Source organism: Hypomesus transpacificus, unplaced genomic scaffold, assembly GCF_021917145.1.
Source record: "Hypomesus transpacificus isolate Combined female unplaced genomic scaffold, fHypTra1 scaffold_137, whole genome shotgun sequence".
Classification (NCBI taxonomy): Eukaryota; Metazoa; Chordata; class Actinopteri; order Osmeriformes; family Osmeridae; genus Hypomesus; species Hypomesus transpacificus.
Window position 1 is genome coordinate 429,206 of NW_025813711.1, and position 24,179 is coordinate 453,384.

At 39.2% G+C, this 24,179-nt stretch overlaps 1 protein-coding gene across 2 annotated transcripts in view; it reads left to right on the forward strand.

The window, feature by feature from the left end:
- Positions 1-24,179, forward strand: part of gpsm1b (G protein signaling modulator 1b) — a 147,137-nt gene that overhangs the window by 89,616 nt on the left and 33,342 nt on the right. Inside the window, exon 11 of one of the 2 annotated variants that reach the window (XM_047051065.1) lies at positions 12,137-12,187. The exons of the other annotated variant lie outside the window; for it this stretch is intronic. Within the exon in view, the coding sequence (XP_046907021.1) occupies positions 12,137-12,187 (51 nt within the window). The remainder of the gene's footprint in view (positions 1-12,136; positions 12,188-24,179) is intronic. 2 annotated transcript variants of the gene reach the window in all.

Sequence of the window (24,179 nt, forward strand, 5' to 3'; positions counted from 1 at the left end):
TGTAGGGCATTTCAGAATGATGTCGTCCTGTTTAACTAAACAGATAATCAAAATTATGAAAGGCCATTAGATTATGGCTGGATTCCAACCTACAACCTTATACTTTACAGGTCACCATCCAAGCTCATTGAGCTATTCTCAGTGTTGAATATTGTCATGTTCAGTTACTGTATTAAAAAGTAAGTTGTTTCTCCTGTGGTGAGCGTTGTTAGATTCAGCCAACGTTGAAACTGATCCAATTCAATCATATTTTGACATACCAAGGTGAAATTGTTTGTGGGACTTCAGAATGATGTCATTCTATTGAATTAAACAGATAATCAAAATGATGACAGGCCAAAAGATAATGGCTGGATTCCAACCTACTACCTTATACTTTACAGGTCACCATCCCAGCCAAATGAGCTATTCTCAGTGTTGAATAGTGTCAAGTTCAGTAACTGTATTCAAAAGTAAGCTGTTTCTCCTGTGGTAAGCGTTGTTAGATTCAGCCAAAGTTGAAACTGCTTGTACATTTCCTATGAAAATGGGACAACGGGATGACTGGGTTGCTGCTGTAAAGAATAACTTACTTATATTTTTTTAAAAAGGTTGTTTGGAGTGCCATAACTTGTCATGGAAGGGAATTTCAAACCATGCCTAGAATCAGTGGGGATGTGTCCTGGCTTAGGTCACTGAAATGAATTTGTGCAACAGACAAGGAATCCACCTGAACAATCAATTTACTTCATTAGAGATAACCATTAGCGTTATCTCTACCATGCGTAGACTACAAGTAGCTAGCTACTGTGGTGAACCTGACTTGTTTTGCAGTGGTTTACACAGTCTCGCTAAACAGATGATTGGAGTGTTGTGATGGGCTCAAATAAACACGCATTGCTATGTTTTACAACCGGAGGATTTATCTGAAGACTAGAAACTGTTTTGTCAGAATAAAAAATTAAAAACCATGGAATACACAAAATTCAATAAAGATAATCAAAAAAGCTGTTTCTCCAATGGCGAGCATTGTCAGATTTGGTCCAATTTCAAACAGCTATGACAATATGACATTCAGTCATATTTTGACATATCAAGGTGAAACTTTGCATGGTACTTCAAAGGCATGTCACCTTAAAGCCTATTAGGTTTGAACCATCCTTCAAAAATACATTTGATTTAGTGACACAAACATATTGAGGCAATGTGGACATATACATAAATACACCCATTTCAGCCATTTTGTACTTGATTCAATTACCTTAAGTAACATTTTTAAACACGTCAATGATACATATATGTACCAAATATCAAGTCAATTAGATCTTTGGTTCAAGAGAAGAGGAATTTTGAATGTTTTCCCAAATTATCACCGTCCGTCCGTCCGTCATCTGCCGCTTGTCCGGGGATCGGGTCGCGGGGGCAGCGACCTAAGCAGGGAAGCCCAGACTTCCCTCCCCCCGGCCACTTCCGCCAGCTCCTCCTGGGGGACCCCGAGGCGTTCCCAGGCCAGCCGAGAGACATAGTCCCTCCAGCGTGTCCTGGGTCTTCCCCGGGGCCTCTTCCCAGTTATCACTGTACAGGAAAATCCATCATGGCGGACCTTATGGGTCCTGACGCTTTTTTGTTCCTCATGAAAAATGAGGCATGCACACCAAGTTTCAGAAGAATTGGAGCAATAAGGTGGAAATGCCATCACTTTGAAAATCGGACTTTTGGGCGTGGCCTGTGGCGCCCCCTATGGTCCGATGTGGCCCATATTTGGTGTGGGGGTACCCACTTGGATGTAGTATCAATGTGCCAAATTAGAAAATGTATGACAAGGGACCTTTTGAGATATTGGGGCGCAAGGAGAAGAAAAATTATAATAATAAGAATACCAACAATAACAATAGGTTCCCTCCTACCGCAGGAACCTAATAATACCAACAATTACAATAGGGTCCTCCTGACGGAGGAACCCTAATAATACCAACAATTACAATAGGGTCCTCCTGACGGAGGAACCCTAATGAAAGGGGATGGAGTGGGGTTTCAGCTGGTAGTAATATCCGTACATCAGAAAGTATGTCATCAAGAACACATACTTTCTGATGTATGTCTGCTACACTAAACGTTAGCAGCTGTGTACAGCAGCTGTGTACAATGCTGTTGACAGAGTTTTGGCCTGTGTATTTATCAACCCTGACCCAAACCCACCCTAATAAATGCACAGGCCAAAATATGTTAAAATATTGCTTAACAGAACATGGTTACCTTTACATTACATTTATGCATTTAGCAGACGCTTTTATCCAAAGCGACTTCCAAGAGAGAGCTTTACAAAAGAGCAAAGTTCACTGATCATAACAACGAGGTAGCCCCAAACATTGCAAGCAGCCAAAACATGAATTATACATTGTGAAAATCCAAATAAGTGCCAAAGGGAAGAACCATAAGAGCATGCAGTTAAACAAGTTACAATTAAACCACATGAAACTCAAGAAGTGCAAGTACAATTAAACAACGTGAAACCCAAAAGGTGCAAGAGTGTACCTGTAGAAGAACAATCAACAGTAAAATATTTCACAGCGAGTACAAAGTTTAAATCCGTTATAACTAACCAACAAGAGCAACAAGTCTCTCAATAAGAGTCGTTGTGAACCTGGAGGAAAATAACATCAGGTCCAGCCAAGCATTCCTAAGTGTCGTTGTACTCCCGTTACCGGTTACCTGGAAAACTATATTACCCATATTTTTATCCAATACTGTGAACACTTAAAATGCCCCTAAAAATGGATTGAAAATTAATATTGTGCAACAATATATAAATTGAATAATGGATACAGTGCAACAATATATTTTAACCAGATGATTAGGTTTTCTTTACATCAACAGTTACATGATCTCAGATTAACAACAATGTGGTATTGTTCAAAAATACATGATTCTCTGTGGATGTTGGTCTTACCTGACAATTCTAAGACCTGTTGGAGGAATGTAGACAGAAAACTTGATTGTGGCAAGTGATATTTTTTTTGTGTACCAGAATGAGACACATTGTAATTTGCACTACTTTACACAAGTGCAAGCAGTTGTGCAGTGTTTTCAAAGGATTGGTTAGGGTCTGTCAGCAAATCCCACACTGGTTTTACGTAACTTCATTTTGGCATTGACTGGGGTCATGACCGATTCAGCACTTGATTCAGCCTAGCCACTTGCTTCTCTAACATCCGCTGACAACGGTCGGGTGATCATGGTTTTCTTCACAGGAGGTTTAGGAAATCCGAACCTAGAGTGTTTATTACCTTTTTTAACAAGACTTTGAGTGATTTTTGCTGTGAGTCTGTACTTCCGTTACAATTTTGTAAAGATCAGGGTTGGGGTTTGGCAGCTGACATGTTATGTGCCTATTGACAAAATCACACACCTCCTGAACAGAGTTCTCCTCGAATACCGGTGCATTTTGAATCCATACCAACATATGAATATGAGGGCTCCGTCTTGCTTGGTACTCATTCCCACACTTTTTCTTTTTGTACAATCAATGTCAACCAACAGTATAAACCATAACCCAAAAAGAAACCATTAAGAAAAATAAGAAACAAACATCAGTACAAGCAAATCAGAAAACAATATAAACCATTACAAAACATCCACACTGAACACAGATGATGCAGATGAAAAATAAAGTCAACCCCTTTAATCAAAACAACCACCAAAAAATGTTAGACGTATAAATCGTCTACATCAACCTCTTCTCCCTGAAATGGCGGAACCCAGTAAAAATCGTCTAAAGGACTATAGTCCACCATCTGGACTGAAAAAGATTGAGCCATCATTCTTTCTACAATCTTCCTTACACAGGGGAATAGACAACAACCCAAAATTAACAATATCAATAAAACAACGCCTACCCCACACAGCACAGACAAAAGGACTGCCTTCCATTTACCAACCGTTTCCCAAGATCCGTCAATCCATGACCAGACTCCTTTTGAATCATCAAAGCCAGAATGTTCAGCCAATTCCAATGCCAAAGTACGCATACTTGATAATGCTTTGGTAACAGACCCAGCACTCGCTGTATTATTGGGAATGTACGTACAACATGTATCCTTGAAAAGTATACAAACACCTCCCTTTTCAGCCAACAACATGTCCAAAGCAATCCTGTTTTGCCATGCCATCTCTGAAGTCCTAGTCAACTGTTCTGATAACCCAGAAATCGCATCAACAGTGTAATTGATAAAACGTTGCTGATTATAATAGATATAATTAATCCAATCCACATTCTTGTTAACAGTACATTGTACACAAAAGATTGATTCTATTCCCGCAGCTATCTGATTTCTAGCTTTAAACTCAGTATGCACACCTCTCGGGACTCCAATATCATCTAAGTAAATTCCACTATCAAAAGATCCAACAGGAGCAGTACGTCTCCGTCTATCTGATCCAACCGTCACATTATCTAAAGGCCTAATCAATGTCTTACTAACTAACATCACCTTAGCACAAACTCCCACCCATCCTTTTGGTAACTGTGATCTAACTCTATCCCCACAATACCAAAATATATCTGCTATATCTCGTCCTGGATATACCAATGGGCTAGAAGGTGGTGGAGTATGATGTTTTCCCTCACTATCTTCAATAGCAGAGGCCCAAAAACTGTGACAAGGATGTAGAGTACCATTAATATCTCTAAACTGCATTGCCGCACAATCTGTGTTCACCACCCAAATATGTCCACAAATACCAGCCTTTACTTTCCCTTCACTAAAGTTCCCCACAAATACTGTTTTAATAATATCGGAACTTTTCTCAAAACATTCAAACTTCTGTCCAGGAACTGTAACAAAATCAATCAGAACATCTTCCGTCCTCTTGTTCTTAATTGGTCCAGTAAGCATAGGGCGCACCACTGCACACCCATATTTGGAAGCAAATGAATACCACTGACTAGAACTCTGGTAATGATAGCAGTTAGTAGGACAGATTGGACAATTCTTGTACAAGACAAATATGACCATTATCAACACACCTTGTTGGTATATCAATAATTCCTGAAATAAATCGATCGTAATTAAAATCATAACAACTAGTTGAATTAAATGGTGCTGGCATAATCAATGGAACATCCTTAAGTGGCTGGCAATACAAACGCTCTGGATGTTCTTTGCCTAAAATTTGTTTCACAGAATATGTTGCTAACTCATACCAAGAATTAAACTTCATCTCCGATGCCATTTCACCTGCAACTTCTCCCTCATCACCTTTCAACATCTGGAACGCAGCAGGTGAAACAGTTGAATTGATGGCATCTATTGTCATAGTATCATTGGAATTATTCATACTTTTTTCAAAATACAAAAGTGGAAACACAATAAGAAATGCCATTCCCAAGACAAAACCCAATGTACCCCGTATACCACAAAGTCCAGGTTGTCAGAACGGGTGCCATGGTCGTGCATTCGTAGTGACCATCTTCAGGTGGCTGCAGGCAAACTTCTTTCAGGCAGTGCAGTCCAATTGAACCAATTGCAAACGACGATCAATATTGCCAAAAGCAACTTTCAAAGAGCTGCACTATGCGCACAGACTCTGAGCTTCTCCTCGGTACTACACAGAACGCGTATCCTCTGCTTCCGCCTCCAGACAAGGTGCACGCTTACAATGGCTAGCGTGTATCCACGTTGCTCTTCCCTCGATCTTGACCGTTGAATTAGTCGTCAGAAGAATCTGGAATGGCCCCGTCCACCTTGGAGTTTTCCAGGACTTGCGTCTCAAATCCTTCACCACGATCCAGTCCCCTGGTTTCAGATTATGCAGCGGACCAGTCACTGGAGGAGGAATGGCCTCTTTCACCTGTCTGTGGATATCACATAAAGCAGACGACAAGGTTGCACAGTAATTAAGAATTACATCCTCACATTGGTCAGTTGTAGGTAACTGACCTCGTGTCGGCCCAATCCCTGTGTTCGGTGGCCTGCCGAACAGGATTTCAAAAGGGTTCAATCCAAACTTAGGTCTAACTCTAGCCCTCATCTGTAACAAGACGATCGGGAGAGCCTTTGTCCATGCCAATCCCGTGTGCTTACAACATTTCATCAACTTATTCTTCAAAGTTCTGTTTTCTCGCTCAACTGCACCCCCGCTTGCTGGGTGATAAGCACAATGTTGTCTCAAATCAATACAAAAATAACTTCCTAGCTTACGGATAGCATCATTAACAAAGTGTGAACCATTATCACTACTTATTCTCAAAGGATTACCCCATCTAGGTATTATCTCAGTTATCAAGGCCTTCACAACAGTACCTGAATCAGCCTTTGAACTTGGAAAAACTTCAACCCACTTGGAAAACATATCAACAATCACTAAGCAATATTTCTTCCCCTCACTAGGATTCAATTCAATAAAATCCATCTGCAAGTAATCAAATGGCTTGTCTGGACTTGGCTGTGAAGACTGTTGTGTTTGGATTCCTTTGCCTATGTTACTTGTAACACAAATGAGACACTTCTGACAAAATGACTGTGCATACATAGCAAATCCTTTTGTATGCCAAAATTGACGCAAGCTGGAAATCATACCACCTTTAGAGGCATGATCTTTCCCATGTGTCAACTGAGCAAAATATCGAAACAGATGTTTAGGTAAACATGGTTTGAGTATGCGACCCTCATCTGGACCATACCAAACTCCATCTCTATTCACACATCCTTCCTTTTTCCAAAGGGCTTTTTCCTGTGATTTGGCCCAAGTTTGAATTTCCTGCAAACTTAAAGTTGTCAAGTTAGGGTTATCTGGACATGGCAACACCATCTCCCCATCTCTCACATCCTGTAAACACAAACCAACATCAAAACGAATACAAGTCATCACATCGTGGCATACAGGTAATCTAGAAGCTGCTTTGGCCGCAGCATCCGCTCTAGCATTTCCCTGTGAAACGTAATCTGTATTGTTAGTGTGAGCTTCACATTTGCATACAGCAATCTGTTCTGGTAACTGCAAAGCATCTAACAAATCTGACACATATTGATAATGTGCCACTGGCTTTCCAGAGGAAGTGAGAAACTTCCTATGCTTCCATATCATGCCAAAGTCATGTGTAACTCCAAATGCATATCGACTGTCGGTAAATATGTTAACTACATTTCCCTTAGCTGACCGACAGGCTGCCGTGAGCGCAATTAATTCGGCTGCTTGAGCAGATAAATTCGCTGGCAATGAATTTGATTCCACAATGGCATGCGAAGTGACAACTGCATATCCAACTTGATTCTGTCCTGTATTCACGTTTCTGGACGCTGAACCATCAACAAAATATTCGCATTCAGCGTTTGGAATAGGTGTGTCCCGTAAATCCACTCTTGGTGAACAAACCTCATTAACTGTAGCCACACAGTCATGTGGTTCACCATCACTCTCAATCGGCAAGAGAGTAGCTGGATTAAGCACATTACAACGTTTAATCGTAATGTTCGGCATATCCAACAAACACTTATTATACCTCAGCCATCTTGCAGCTGACAAGTGGCAGGTCCTTTGTTCCAACAACAACATTGCCACCGCATGTGGAACCATCAAAGTCAAATCAGCATATCCAACATACTCGCGTGAGGCGTGCACATCTTTTCCCGCTGCTGCCACGGCCCTCAGACAAATAGGCAGTCCAGCCGCCACAGGATCTAACTTTGCTGAAAAGTATGCAACAGGCCTCAGCTTTCCACCATGGTTTTGCAACAAAACTGAAACCATAAAGCCATTCTTCACATCAACCATCTGTGTGAAAGGTTTCTCTTGATCAGGTAAACCCAAAGTAGGGCTTGTTTGGAATACTAATTTTAACTCCCTGAAGGCATTCTCCGCCTCAGGAGTCCACGTGATTTTGTCATGCGCGCTCAAACCCACAGCATGAGCCAAAGCACTCAAAGGGGCCTCAAGCACAGAATAGTTTATTATAAACGTTCTACAATAAGACGTCATTCCCAAAAAACTCTTCATCTGCTTAACAGTAACTGGTTTAGGAATTGATTGCACAGCAGTAATTCTATTTTGAGAGAGTCTTTCCCTCTTTTGTCAGCTTGTGACCCAAGAAAACCACTTTTTCTCGTACAAACTGCAATTTTGAAGCGCTCGCTTTATGGCCACATTTTGCCAAATGGCACAACAGTCGTACAGTGTCCTTTTCACATTGCTCTTTAGTTGGGCTCGTCAACAATATATCATCAACATATTGTAGTTTAACTGTACCTTCTGTAAGTATCAACAAATCAAGATAATTTTTCAACGCCTCGTGAAAATACGTAGGACTGTCCACAAAGCCTTGTGGCATTCGAGTCCACGTATAAGTTTTACCATTAAATGAAAACGCAAACCAAAATTGACTATCAGTATGAACAGGCACACTGAAAAATGCATCGCTTAAATCTACAACACTGAACCAACCACAATTATCTGGAACTTGATTTAAAATCGTATAAGGGTTCGCAACATTTGATGCTCTTGGAAAAACCGCGTTATTTACTGCTTTTAAATCTTGAACAAATCTCCATTCAATAGGCTGCCCCTCATCTCGAATTTTCTTTACAGGAAATATTGGCGTTTGAACTGGAGAACCTTTGCAAGGTACAATCACCCCTGCTTTCAAAAACGACTCAAAAACTGGTGTTATGCCATGGATTGCTTCCTGTTTCAACGGATATTGGTGTACTCGAGGCCTAAAATCTGCTTTAGGCATAATCACAATAGGTTCCATGCTTTTAATTAATCCAACATCATATTTACCCTGAGCCCAGAGCGTTTTTGGTATCCCCTGCAATGCAGGCATTGAAGTAACATCACATTCAGGTGTTTTCTCTTCTAACAAGACAGACCTCTCTGTCTGTACCACTGAACACAAAACCTTTTTGAACACATTTAACTCTGGGTTGTAGGTCACGCAAGAATCCTGTGTTTGTTGCCAAAATTGCTGTCCCTCACATTGCTTTACCCATAAACCCAAATTTGACCATGTCTCATGTATATCCTTGACAAGAGCTACATGAGGAAACGAATCAATCTGGCAATATGAGGAACCTGTCTGGTTATCTTTTCCAAAACGAGAGTAAGCCAACTTACAATCTTTTCTTACATTTGACAAAGAAACAGAAACAGCACATCTGTTTTTAGACCAAAACATATTTTTCAACGTCAATTTTTCGTTCAAATGATCTTGTCTAAACCATTTTTCCTCAAAAACATCATCTTTGCCCTCACTGGTATGAGCTACCACGTGCAAGTCTGTCACATCATAACAATCCACATCTGTCAAACTGACACGCATGCGCGCTTCATCAACCAGTTGAGAATTCATTGAACACACAGCCAACGAATTCAATCTCCAGTTATATACATACATCGGCATACCAATGCCGTATTTCACAAATGAATGGTTTAACGTAATCAATTCAACCCCATTTTTCCTCAACAACGTAATCCCTTCCGGTGTAGAAATCAAACAAATACCAAGTTTACACATTAAATCTCGACCCAACAAATTAATCGGACAGCAAGTTGAAAACAAAAAAGAATGTTTCACAATCCCTTCCACAGAATCTTTACAAGTCAACGGTACTGTATACCACTCTTTAGTTAAAGTACCAGAAGCTGCTATTGACTCAGTACTCCTTCCACTGAACTTAGGAGGAACTGGGAAACTATCCTCTGTAATAACGGACACAGTAGCTCCTGAATCAACTAAAAATTCAACAATTTTTCCTTGTATCAATAATGTCATAGTCGGCAAACATCTAAAAGGTTCTGAAGAAAATTTAACATAGGTTCCCTCCAATGGAATCTCACTCTCTTCAATTCGCCTAATAGTGTTTACAATTTGTGTGTGTAAATCAGGGTCTACGTCACCGGTTTGAAGTTCACCATCTCTCTCCGTCCGCGATTCGCTCTCCTCCTGGCGGCCCACACCTAGTCAATTCCCAACCTCCACATTCTCTCGACAATCTCGACTCCAGTGTCCCATCTGTCCACAAACAAAGCAGGCATCCCATCCTGCCATTGGTCAGCTTGTGGGGCTGGTCCTGCAGCTTGTGGGGCTGGTCCTGCAGCTTGTGGGGCTGGAGGTGGTGCGCGTAGTGGGCCAACCAGGAGATCTGAATCGCGAACTTTGAAACATTGAGAAATGGGTGAATCTGTCCCTACTCTACTCTGCTCTGCTCTCAATAAACTCTCTTCTTTCCATTCCCCGAAAGCTTTCCAGTCTGGCTGAAATCTATTTCGTTTCAACAAACAATCTTTGGTTTCTTGCTCTTTCAAAGTCAGATTGAATTTCAATCTCAAATTGTTTAATGGAAAACGACCCTTCTTCTGGAAAACCACATTCATCAATCCAAACAGAAATGTGCGCAATACTACTGTTGCCATTGTTACAAGTACAAGTAGAAGGACCAGGTCTCTAGGTTCCTGAGAGAACAGATATGATACGGTGGATGATTACAAAGATTTATTTTCTGTAGCAAACCAGATACTCTGAAAATTACCACAACTTAAACTTTACAGAATGTATGAAAAATAATAAATCCAATGGAATTTGCTTGAAATGTGGTTATTATTTTATATCCTGCTATATCTCTGTTTAGTTATGAATGTAAGTTGACTTGGAATTACTTTATTTGGATATCTATTTATTTACCATGGTTTTCCTAATTTAGAATTATATTTAACTGTATACTTTTAGTTCACTTATCAGTTTTTAATTAAAGAAATTAATTTTAAATGTAGATCTCCTATTTATCTTTTAAATCTTACTTCAGTTAAGATTGTTTGGTTTAACTTTGTTATACAGTAAACCCTTGAATATGTTTAAACCACACTACTGCCTTAAAAGCACACAATAGAATATATGCAATATTCAAAAAGAAAATAAGAAAAGATCAACTAACTGGTCCTCAAAACATTCAATGTCCATTCAATTACAAAAATTCGAATTGTAAACAAAATAAATGATAAATGACTTATTTCTGTATGATTTGTTCTGTTCAAGTTCACTTATCGTCGTCAAAAGAGTTTGCACTCCCGCTCCAGAAGATTTTACTCGCGTGGGTGGCTCGCCATCTCGGTTCATAGAAACCGTTGGTTTCCAGCAAGGTCTTGATTCGACGTTTTCACAAGGGTTTTCTTCTCTTTCGATCCCAGATCAAAAACCTGGCCTGTTATTTATTTAAACAACAGGATCATACAAATGTATTAAACTTTCCAATCGAAATAAGTTTCTGGTTACAGACATTCAGGTGCTAGCTTAGAACACATTGAATTAGCTGTGTAGCTAAACTCCACATGTTCACAGGTTTACATTTCACTAAACAATTGAAATGTTATTTCTAACGCTAATTACAATATTTTCAACCAAAACAAAGTACATTAATTTGACAAATAAAATACAAATGTATGTTGACTCACCAAGTTGGATAATTTAGGCTACAACACTAAAGTCCGCATGGCAACAATTTCTGTAATCCGCTTCCATCCACATCAATAAAAGTAACCAACATGGATTGTTACTCTACGATTGATATTCATTTAAAACTGAATAATTTTTTAATGTTCTTAAACAATTTAATAAGTATTTTTGTTAAGTTTTTCAGATGTTTCAGAGATCACCGTCTTGCGTGCTTCTCTTTGGTTCTCTCAATCAATCTCTGACAGATGTCCGCACGTCAATTCCGACACGCCACTAATCAGTCACATGACTTCCGGTGAACCTGTCAGTTTTCTATATTTTATTCAAATTTAATATTATTATTAATTTATCAGTTTTGGACAACTTATAATAGTTTTTTCCCCATTATATACCTATTTACTTTTATATAGTTTTGCTTTTAATTGGTCCATTATTTTACCTGGGTTACACCCTCCCCTATTCAATCTATGCAAGTCCTCTTGCATGCGGATTATTCATTTTTTAGTTATCTTGTGTACCTTAGCTGACTTGGCTTGTTCCACTAATGTATCAACAAAAGCAGTGTTCAAACCCTGCAGAAGAGACTGCATATAGTTATCATTGGGTTTCCCAGATCAGGATAAGTCAACCTTTTGGGTTTTTGTCTAACCCTTTTGGACTGTCTCAATCTGCTTTCTGTGTCACTTTCCTCTGATTCCGTTTCTTCATCAGAAACAGTACAGTCCACTGGATCCACCCGGGCCTTCCTCACTGGAACATCAGGTGAGTTTAAACTTTGCTGATCTCTCTGTTCCAGCACGTCCCTTTCAGATACCTCATCACTTCCCACTATATCTGATCCAGCAGAAGACTGGACTTCAGGTAAGTATCCTGGTTTGGGTAGGTTTCCCTCATAAGTACCTTCAATAACATTGCCACTAGCAGAAACTGAATCAGGTGAAGTCGGATTTCCAGCACATCTATGGGAGGCCTCTCTGGTTGTTGTTACAACTTCAAACTCCTTAACAAGACTAAATGGTGTAGTCTTAACAATAGGCTCACTAAGCTGCAACAAGTAATCATCGTCATCTTCATCATGATCCTGACATTGCTCGGGACTGTCTTGTTCTACCTCTGATACTTTTCTCCTAACTGTTTGTTCTCCTCGTGGTTTGTGTGTCGTTTGCTTCTCTATCACCCCTGGTGACAAAAAGCCACAAGGTAAAAGTAGATCTCTGTGAAGTGTTCTTAACGGTCCATCTCTACCTTCGGGTTTTACTGTATACACCGGTAGTTCACCAGCACGGTTTACTACAATATATACAACACTATCCCACTTATCAGCTAATTTGTGCTTTCCTCTCAGACGCACATTTCTGACAAGAACTCTATCACCTAGGTCAATGGGAGATTCAGTAACTCTTTTGTCATACCGTGTCTTGTTTCGTTCTGCAACCTTTGCTGCATTCTTCCTAGCAAGGTCATAATTCTCTTGCAGATTCGTTTTTAAAGTCTGCACATATTGTGAATGTGACTTCTTGTTACTGTTATTTACAGGGATTTTGAACACCAGGTCAATTGGCAATCTGGGCTGCCTACCGAACATCAACTCGTAAGGCGTAAATCCGGTGGTGTCATGCTTGGTGCAATTGTAAGCATGTACAATTGGCTTCACAAAGTCTTTCCAGTGAGTCTTGTCTTTATTATCTAGGGTTCCCAGCATGCCCAATAATGTACGATTAAAACGCTTGACTGGGTTTCCCCTGGGATGATACGGTGTAGTTCTGACTTTACGAATGCCTGCAATCTCACAAAGCTCTTTGATAGTTTTACTCTCAAAATCAGGTCCTTGATCACTATGGAGCTTTTCTGGAACACCATAATGTACAAAAAAGTTCTCCCAAAGGCATTTGCAACTGTTCTGGCTTTTTGGTTTGGAGTTGGGATTGCAACGGCATATTTTGTGAAATGATCCGTTATTACCAAGATATCTTTTACATTGCTACGATCTGGCTATGTTTGTCACTGATGGCTTGGACTACGTCAGTAGGGACCAAGATGGACTCAGCATTCTCAGGTAAGTGATGCAAAGTAAACTGATTTATGCGTTCCTGTTCCTTCTGCGACACTAAATCATTAGTAAGTGCTCCATGAGGACGTCTTGATAAACCATCTGCATCTAAGTTGCTCTTTCCTGGACGATACTGCAGAGTAAAAGAAAAAGTAGACAAAGCAGATAGCCATCTGTAACTTGTTGCGTCCAATTTTGCAGAGGTTAGCACATAAGTTAACGGATTGCTATCGGTAACTACTTTAAAGTTACTTCCGTAGAGATAATCAGAAAACTTTTCTGTGACTGCCCATTTTAAAGCTAAAAACTCGAGCTTATGAGCAGGGTACCGAGCCTCACTCTTTGAAAGGCCACGGCTAGCAAAAGCAATTGCACGTAGTTCTCCTCCCTGCTCTTGGTAAAGTGCAGCACCTAGCCCGGTGGTACTGGCATCGGTGTGCAGCACGTATGGCAGTTTAGGGTCAGCGAACCCTAACACAGGTGCTGATGTTAGTTTTTCTATTAGCATGTCAAAAGCCTGTTGACAACTCTCTTTCCATCTACCTCCAAAAGGCACTTTGGGACTTAGATATGACTCATTTTTAGTCTTTCCCTTACAAGACTTACGAAGAGGTGGATACCCTACAGTCAAATCGTTAAGTGGCCTTGCGATCTTTGCGTAATTTTTTATAAATCGGCGGTAGTAGCCTGAAAACCCTAAGAAAGAACGTAGTTCCTTGAGAGTCTTAGGACTTGGCCAGGTTTTGATAGTTTCTATTTTCTGTGGATCAGTTTCTACGCCATTCTGAGACACAATATGTCCCAAATATCTAACGGATGTCTGAAAAAATTTACATTTCTCTACTGAAAGCTTTAGTCCATACTCACTCAGGCGGTTTAGAACATGCATAAGACGAGTTTCATGCTCCTCCAGCGTGTCCGAAAAAACTATCAGATCGTCCAAAAAGACCAAAACTTCAGTAAGATTAATGTCGCCCATACACTTCTCCATTAAACGCTGGAATGTACTAGGAGCGTTCGTTATCCCCTGGGGCATCCGATTAAACTCCCAAAATCCCATAGGACATACAAACGCAGTTTTGGGCTTATCTCTTTCCTCAACTTCTATCTGGTAATATCCAGATTTTAGATCGAGCACCGAGAACCACTTAGAGCCACGGAGTGCTGAAAATGTTTCTTCTAGATTTGGTAGCGCGTACGCATCTTTTATGGTTTGTGTGTTTAATTTGCGGTAATCAATACACAAGCTCACGTCGCCGTTTTTCTTTTTAACAACCACAATGGGTGACGAAAAAGAAGACTCAGACTCTCGGATAATACCGGCCTCAAGCAATTCTTCTAGGTGTCGTCGGACCGCTTCAAAATCATCAGGGTGAATGGGTCTAGCCCTGTGCTTGAAAGGTGTTTCGTCATGTAGTTTGATATTATGCTTTACCTTGTCGGTTCGTCCAACATCAAAGTCATGGAAAGCAAAAACCTCTGGCATGTCACGTAGTTTGTTAGAAATTCTCTCCCTCCACTCTTCAGGTAATGGAGAATCACCAAACTCAAAGGAGAGTTCTTTGGTAGGATTCTCTTTTGTATTTGATAACCTTTCACTTTCAACTTCCTTCTGAGCACTTCTACATGAAAGTACCTTCCCTATAGCATGAAGATCTGCGATCACACTTTTACCAGGAATGGTGATATCGTGCTCTGTCTCATTTTTTAGCACGATTGGTACTTTTTGGAAAGGATGCTTAGGTAAGTTTAGTAAGCAGCTGGATACCAGCAGTCCCCCAGGGACAGAAGTATGCAAAGGGGCTTCCATTACTGCCCACTTGTCTGTCACTTGGCCATTAACACTCACAATCCCTTCAAGTACAAGATTATGCCCTGCAGGTACAACAGTAGCTGAAGCACTAGGAAGCCTGACAACCCCTATGTTACTGTTTACTCTCTGTTTCCGTCTGTACTCAATTGTTCTTATTACTGCTTTATAACCGAAGGGAACGGATTTGCAGCTCGAGTCATTGTCTTCTAGATGTTTTTCATATGCCAAGTCTAAAGTATTTGTTCCTATGAGCACTTTTGGTTGGATACTGCCTCTGGCATCTGGAATAACCAAAGCAAGGGTTGACACCTCCACAGTAGACCCTAAGAACTCTTTAGGAAACACGACCTTTGCTTCTACATAGCCCACATATGGTACAGCCTGACCATTTGCTGCTTCTATTTCCAGTAGATTCTCCAAGGGGATTATCTTAAGCTGAGGTAGATTTTGCTCATGATATGATTGGGAGATTGTTGTCACTTGCGACCCCGTGTCTAGCAGGCAGGAACAACGCTTGCCTTCTATGTACACCAGAGCTGTACACTTGGCCCCGATCAACCCTTTTGGAAGACCTTCGAAGCTACCTCTGCTATGGGTTAACTCTGAGCCATCACTTTTTCCCCATTGGCTGTTTGAGACTATTTCTACATATCCTAGCCCTTGTACGCCTCACTACAGGGGCCGGTTCTAGTTTAAAGACTCTGAAGACCCTGAACACTGCTGGCTATCCCAGAGAGACTGTCGTTCTTTTAACTGCTTCCGTTTTTTGTTCACTAAAGACGGATTTGGATCATTTTCGCAACCAGATGCGATATGTCCATCCTCACCACAACGGAAACAGTATCCTGGTTTTGGTCTAGTCTGACGCTGTTTGTCAACAGCTACAACATTTGGCTGAGTGGACTTCTGCTTTGTGTCAAGTGTATTACCCTTTGGTTTAGGATGCTTTTGAGATCCTAGCTTAGCAAACTGGCTCTGCAGCTGTACCAAATGTTCCTTTAATGCCAGCACATCTCCACTCTGTGGATGCACTGTTTTTTCAGATTGCTTGCTTTTTTGTTTACTAAGCTTTCTTTTAAGTTCTGTGACTTGGTTCTTTAAGTCCTCAACCTCATTACTTTCTACTGTCATATCTTGATCTGACTCAGAGATGTTTGCGGCCACGACATGGGAACTAACCCTCTGACGATGGACATTCAAATGCTGCCACTTACGACTCTCTTTAGCAAAGTGTTTATCTTCTTCACTACGCAACTTCAAAAGTAGTTCAGCAAACGAAGGCGGATTTTCTTTCTTTCCTTCTAAATGGAGATTAGCTATCAACACATCGTTCCAACAGCCTCGGCAGAACTGTTTCAACAGCTGCCTGTTAGCTTCTTGGGTAGCAACAGCACCCTTTTTAATTGCTTTCGTAAGAGCTGCCTGTACACGCTGTAAATACAAAGAGGGTTTCTCTTCTGCATTTTGCAATGTGTTAAGAAACTTTGCAAAGAGATCATCCCCATCTTCAACCATGTCAAAAGCAGAGTCTAAGATTTCAAGATATGCATTAGGTAAAGCCTTTGAACCCAATTGCCGCACTAGCTCCGAAGCAGGCGGTAACAAACTGTCTACTATCTTCCTAGACCGATGCATGTCAGAAACGGTAGGATCCTGAAGAACTAATTCAACACTACTTTTCCAGGTGTCATAATCAACTTCCGCGCTCGGGCGTGGACTTTTTCCTGAGAACATTCTAAGTCGGAAAGGCGCTTGCATATGGGAAACTCCCTCATTCCTCATAAAATGTTCAACTACTACTCGTTGGACTTCAGGGGGATTTGTATCAGAGGTGTTTAAACTGAAAGTTCTGCTTTCAGAAGGCACTGTGCGTACAACCTCTGGGCCCTGACAACCTTCCATATTTTTTGTTCCTTTCGGAGTGCTGAGGTTATCATGCACAAACAAGTCAGACTCGATAGAGGTTTGTGGTTCACTCTCAGCAGTTGATATGGCAACATCTGATGCACTGACTTGTGATAGCTGTTCCTTTAGAAGCTCCCCTAAGGTCTTTCCACTAAGCTGTGCTAATTTTTGCAGCTCTGCAAAATGACTAGCAGTGGCAGTCTCAGTTGTTACTGGTGAGTAGACACTTGACAAGAGTCTTATGACATAAGGAATATCATGGGCACCTTTAAAAGTCTACGGCAACAAAGATTTAAAAGCCGCTATTGCCTCTGAGTTTTCATATTCAACAATAACATCCCTATGAAAAGGTGAATTTGGGTCATCTATCCGTAAATTTCTCAAAAGACGACCGTGTTGATTTAAAAATTCTACTAGATCTTCGTCTAATTCAGTATCAGTCAGACCACGAACGATTACTGCATTTGAAAGTTTAACATTTTCAATTTCGATGATATCCATGTTTTTGTTTTTCTTAGTTCTTTTTTCTGTAATTGTTAATATTGTTTTACGACGGATTTACAAATCTTTACCACCACTGTTCTCCTGGCTGGCTCGCCAAAATTAGTTCTGTAACAAATACAAGTAGAAGGACCAGGTCTCTAGGTTCCTGAGAGAACAGATATGATACGGTGGATGATTACAAAGATTTATTTTCTGTAGCAAACCAGATACTCTGAAAATTACCACAACTTAAACTTTACAGAATGTATGAAAAATAATAAATCCAATGAAATTTGCTTGAAATGTGGTTATTCTTTTATATCCTGCTATATCTCTGTTTAGTTATGAATGTAAGTTGACTTGGAATTACTTTATTTGGATATTTATTTATTTACCATGGTTTTCCTAATTTAGAATTATATTTAACTGTATACTTTTAGTTCACTTATCAGTTTTTAATTAAAGAAATTAATTTTAAATGTAGATCTCCTATTTATCTTTTAAATCTTACTTCAGTTAAGATTGTTTGGTTTAACTTTGTTATACAGTAAACCCTTGAATATGTTTAAACCACACTACTGCCTTAAAAGCACACAATAGAATATATGCAATATTCAAAAAGAAAATAAGAAAAGATCAACTAACTGGTCCTCAAAACATTCAATGTCCATTCAATTACAAAAATTCGAATTGTAAACAAAATAAATGATAAATGACTTATTTCTGTATGATTTGTTCTGTTCAAGTTCACTTATCGTCGTCAAAAGAGTTTGCACTCTCGCTCCAGAAGATTTTACTCGCGTGGGTGGCTCGCCATCTCGGTTCATAGAAACCGTTGGTTTCCAGCAAGGTCTTGATTCGACGTTTTCACAAGGGTTTTCTTCTCTTTCGATCCCAGATCAAAAACCTGGCCTGTTATTTATTTAAACAACAGGATCATACAAATGTATGAAACTTTCCAATCGAAATAAGTTTCTGGTTACAGACATTCAGGTGCTAGCTTAGAACACATTGAATTAGCTGTGTAGCTAAACTCCACATGTTCACAGGTTTACATTTCACTAAACAATTGAAATGTTATTTCTAACGCTAATTACAATATTTTCAACCAAAACAAAGTACATTAATTTGACAAATAAAATACAAATGTATGTTGACTCACCAAGTTGGATAATTTAGGCTACAACACTAAAGTCCGCATGGCAACAATTTCTGTAATCCGCTTCCATCCACATCAATAAAAGTAACCAACATGGATTGTTACTCTACGATTGATATTCATTTAAAACTGAATAGTTTTTTAATGTTCTTAAACAATTTAATAAGTATTTTTGTTAAGTTTTCCAGATGTTTCAGAGATCACCGTCTTGCGTGCTTCTCTTTGGTTCTCTCAAGCAATCTCTGACAGATGTCCGCACGTCAATTCTGACACGCCACTAATCAGTCACATGACTTCCGGTGAACCTGTCAGTTTTCTATATTTTATTCAAATTTAATATTATTATTAATTTATCAGTTTTGGACAACTTATAATAGTTTTTTCCCCATTATATACCTATTTACTTTTATATAGTTTTGCTTTTAATTGGTCCATTATTTTACCTGGGTTACACCATAATTTCGTTTTATGTAACTGATATTTGGACTGGTTAAATCTGTCCCCAGACCATCATAATTCTTGCTTGAACTACAACCCATGTTTTCGTAATAAGAAAAAACAAGCACAAAAATAAAATCAAATAATTGTCCTTTCCTCTCTTTTTTCCTTTTTTTTTCTTCTTCTTCTCAACTCTTATATTTGGCAATATCACAACCTTTCAATTGCTCAATACAATCGTAAATCACAAATAATCAACCAGAAATAAAAAATAATGAAAATTTTGATTTTTTGTAATTTATATATATAGCTTTTAATCTGACACCATTAGTTACCCATACTGCTTTTAACCTCAAAAAACATATCTCGCAAATAAAACAAAACCATTGACACGCGCGTTTACAAATTCACTTTCATAGGACAATTCCTAAATTTTTATTTTTTTTTTTAACTCAGCTGGTTACCAATTCTTCAGGGACTCTAACCCACTACCGGAAAAGGACTTAAACCTTTTCTAGGGACTCAGAACTCAATACAATTCCTGACCCAGGGACTTTAAGACACATAACACGATATCACATGTGAATTATGACCCTTTGTGCGTTTGTCAACGCAATCCTGCATGCTTTCGTACGACTTTAACGCAACAGGACAAACGTTCCAAACGTTTCCTAATTTGTACGGACTTCAACAGTACAGGACAAAGTTTTCCTCCGGCCTCTGCCCTCCCAATTAACTTTTAACCGAATTATTGACAATAGAACCATATTTAGACAATTCAATATCACACAGTGACCAAAAAGAATATCTCACCAGTTCTTTTGAATCCCGCGTCAGCCACGACGCAATCAGCCAAGCACCCTCAAAACGGCCCCGCTGTCTCCTGTCAATTTGAGGACGGAGGTTTAGGCGGTTTTTATACCGGACTGATCAGATCACCGTCGGAGGGAGACTGTCCGAAGTACGCCGAGGATACCCGTACTGGCCACCAATTGCTAAGGAAGAATTCGAATGGCACTGTGTAGATCTGAATAGTCAAGAGATATGGTTTCAAATACAATTTATTTAGATTATACAATTACATATGATTTAAACAAAGTACTTTGTGATCAGTCTCAACGAAGGGTGTGCTAGCCACAAATCGTTCGCAAGAGTGATCCCGAATATCCAAAGATCACAACCTCATATACACTTCAGATCAAATGGCATTCTAAAAGGTCAATCAATCAATGAAGCAAACTCTGTGATTGGCCAACTCAACTTGGTGACAGTTTGAAACAATACATCTCCCTAGCAATTGTTTCACTGTTCTTTGATGGGGCATATCTCCCCAAACCAATAGATAGTAAAGCAGCAGAAGTTGACCAGCCAAATGGTCAACTGTCCTTTGTGTCACCATCTTCAAACAAGAATTTAATTAACACCCCATGAAGCAGGAAGGGTCAGAGCAGCTTGATCTATTTATCTACCTTTCCCCAGGTCACAAGAACAATACAGCTGAACCCTCATTGTCCTTAGACCAACTGTCTCTTTCCCCAGGTGTAAAAACTCTTTCAGGTCACCCAGACTTCATGTCTCCAAATGGTATCACTACCAAATGGAGTTAAATCAACAGTCATTGTACAAAGCTTCTTAAATCTATCTTAACACTTCTCTTACAGCACATTTATTGCACATATGACTACAATTTCCTCTACACACCCAAATGCTTACAGTTGGACACAGTGAATTGTTTCTTCAACCAACAATGATAATTCAGATGCTTCAAGTTCGGTAGTAATTCAGACCTTTCAAGTTGTTGTTATAATTCTGGTATTTCAAGTTGATTTATAATTCTCGTATTTCAAGAAAGGATTTTTCTGGCAAGGTGAGGTTTAAAGAAAACCCAAACCAAGAGAGATTTATTTCAGTTCAAGGTGAGGTTTTTTCAAACCAACACCGAGAATTTGGTGGGGGTGAGACCTACACACCCAAGGCACACAGCTTCCTCTCTCCCAGTACAGACCTACCAAAGAAATGAATTAATTTAGTTGACAGAACCATAAACAAAATAGTTGAACATCTAGTTCGTAAAAATGTACACAAATGAAATATTACAGCCCATTTAAAGTAATGTGTGTGCAACATTTTCAACACAATTTCAGAGCTGTATGTGTCTGCAAAATGTTTGTACATTAATCATAATAGGTCATTGTACATGATGTTAAGGAAAAAATAAATAAACCCCCAAAAAACTAACTTACCTGTTCTTGAGAAGAAATATCTGCCTGGAGAGCGAATGTCTACTGTTAAGAAAAGGAAATGTATTTCAATGTCATCGCCGTTAAAAGAAGGGAATTTATATAAAAGTAATTGTCTATTGTGAAAGTGTATGGATGTGACCCATTATCGATTATTCAAACTCTGACGTTGACGAGTCCGACATGTTAGGATTGGATTTACAAGCAGGGATGTTTAGATATGCTGTAGCTGTCTATTTACATATTAAAGTACAATGCTGTGATATAACGTTTTATATTTGGACCAGTGTTCATTTTGGCAGCTATTTTTGATTTAGTCTTAGTCTTAGCCTTTAGACGAAGATGCTTATTAGTTTTAGTCACATTTAGTCATTTTAATCATTCTTAGTTTTAGTGTAGTTTTCGTCGATGAAAACTCAAAACATTTTGGTCTAGTTTCAGTCGACGAAAACTAATTAAATTTTTAGTCTAGTTTTAGTCTAGTTTTAGTCACATTTAATAGCAATATTAGACTCCTTTTTTTCCCTTCTCAGTAGAGATGTGCATCTCCATCACTGAGGACGATGAAATACACATCTCGATGCACTGCCAACGATCCGATACATTAAAGATACATAAAAGCAACTACTAATGCGATACGATTCACTCTAATGCGATGCAGTGCGATTTGACAAGATGTGATTCAATCAGATGCGATGCAAAAGAATATGATGATGCTATGCAATTTAATATGGTAGCCTATATAATGATGTATTTCTCTGTCACACAGCAAATAATTAATTAACAAGTGAAAGTTTTACTTCACATATTAAACAAAGTCTCTGAAGACATAACATCAGGCCTGGACCTTGCCTTAAACTAGTCCTTTTTTCCTGTTGTAGGCTATGTGTTCTCTGAAAGTAAAAAATTGTAAACTATATTAGGCTACTGGCAGTCACAAGTTGTTGTAAACACTCATTTAACACCACACACTAAATTGAACTCATGTCCTACTTTAAAGTTTTTCTCAATGACTCAGCTAACTCTCGTCTTACTTTGTCGTACACAACAGGGATTTGTTTCTCGGAGAATATAGAATTCCTATTCTTGCTAGAGGTACCGGTGGAGCTAGCCACCGACTGTAGCCATAGCTGAATCCGAGGGGGAGGCAGACGTCTCCACACAAATACCATAGCCTCTTCAGATGACAACCTAAATTAGCCGTGCTGCCTGTGTACGTTATAGCAGCACCAGCACGACATATCTTGCCAATTGCATGGGTTGATAACACTTACCCGAACACGCCTCTAACTCGTGCGCAACTTGGCCTAGAGACTTGACGAGAATCGGCCACTTACAGCAGTAGAGATGAGAGCGCGCTTAGTAAACAGAGAGGAGGAATCTATCTAAATATAAAATTCTTGGGGAAAAAAAGTATTATGACTTCGTCAACCAACAACATTTTCGTGTTGTCTCATCTCGTTAACGAAAGTTATAATATATTTAGTCATAGTTTTTATTTTCAAAGTTTTCGTCACGTCTTAGTCTCGTTTTAGTCATGGGAAAAAGGTCGTTAACGAACATTTTTCGTCATAGTTTTCGTCGACAAAATTAACACTGATTTGGACTATAGGATAACTCCATTTACATTTTTGTAAAATTCCGAGTGTCGAGAGCTAACCGACCTATAATGGGCTCCCCGGCTTACTGTACAGTACACTAATGCCAATTTGGTTTATTTTATTGTTAAGTCAGACCATAAGAAAACTCACCACAAGTCAGTGAGGCGTACAGCAGTCACTTGGACAAGCACTGTAAGAGTGAAGATTGTTTTCAGAAATTATTTCCACCCATTGACTCCGAGTCATAATTTTTCAGCTAGAACAGCAGACCATGGTTAGCTAGCTAGCTAACAAAAACGCGAATTAATGTTGCGCTCGAGCGCAACTGTAAACAGCTGGTCAAACGAACACATTGATGTTTGAATGGAGTAGGTAGCTTAAACATGTAGTGAGCAGCAAGGAAATACATTTGTGACATTTAAACCCATACATTTTTTAAGTGCTTTGTGCTGCCATATTGCATAAATAAATAACAACAGTTAGCTGTATCAATATCATAGCAGACAGCAGTATGAAGTATGTCAGCAGTATGAAGGTGAAAAAAGTGTTGCTTTGAAACTAGAATGGTGAGACAGTGTTAAGGTATATCTGTCATTGTTAGCATTGCAATATTTTCTCACGGTTGACAGAGAAAAAAGAGTGAAATGAAAAGGGGTATCTTATTTAATTTCATAAATGTTAAAGCGTTATGTTAGAGCTCAATGCTCTTAAGACTGTCACCCCCATCACCCTGTGCAACCCCAGTCAACACTGTGGAGTCCTTCCGCGATGAACATCAGCTCCCTTATGGAGCAAAATCAGGGCCAAATGTTTTGTTAATAAAAAAAATAAAATAAAAGCTTGATATTGAAAATTTAATTTTGGTCAAAAACTATAAACTAAAAATAAAACAATGTATTCAAAGAAAAAATAAGTGTACCAATTTTTTTTCAGGTTGAATAAAAGTTAGATTTGTTTTTTGAATAATTTGGAATAAGTTATTATATTATTATGGCTTATTCCATTTTTCACTTTCATTTTTTCACATAATTTCACATTTCATGTTTTCAGATTCGAAACTTTTTT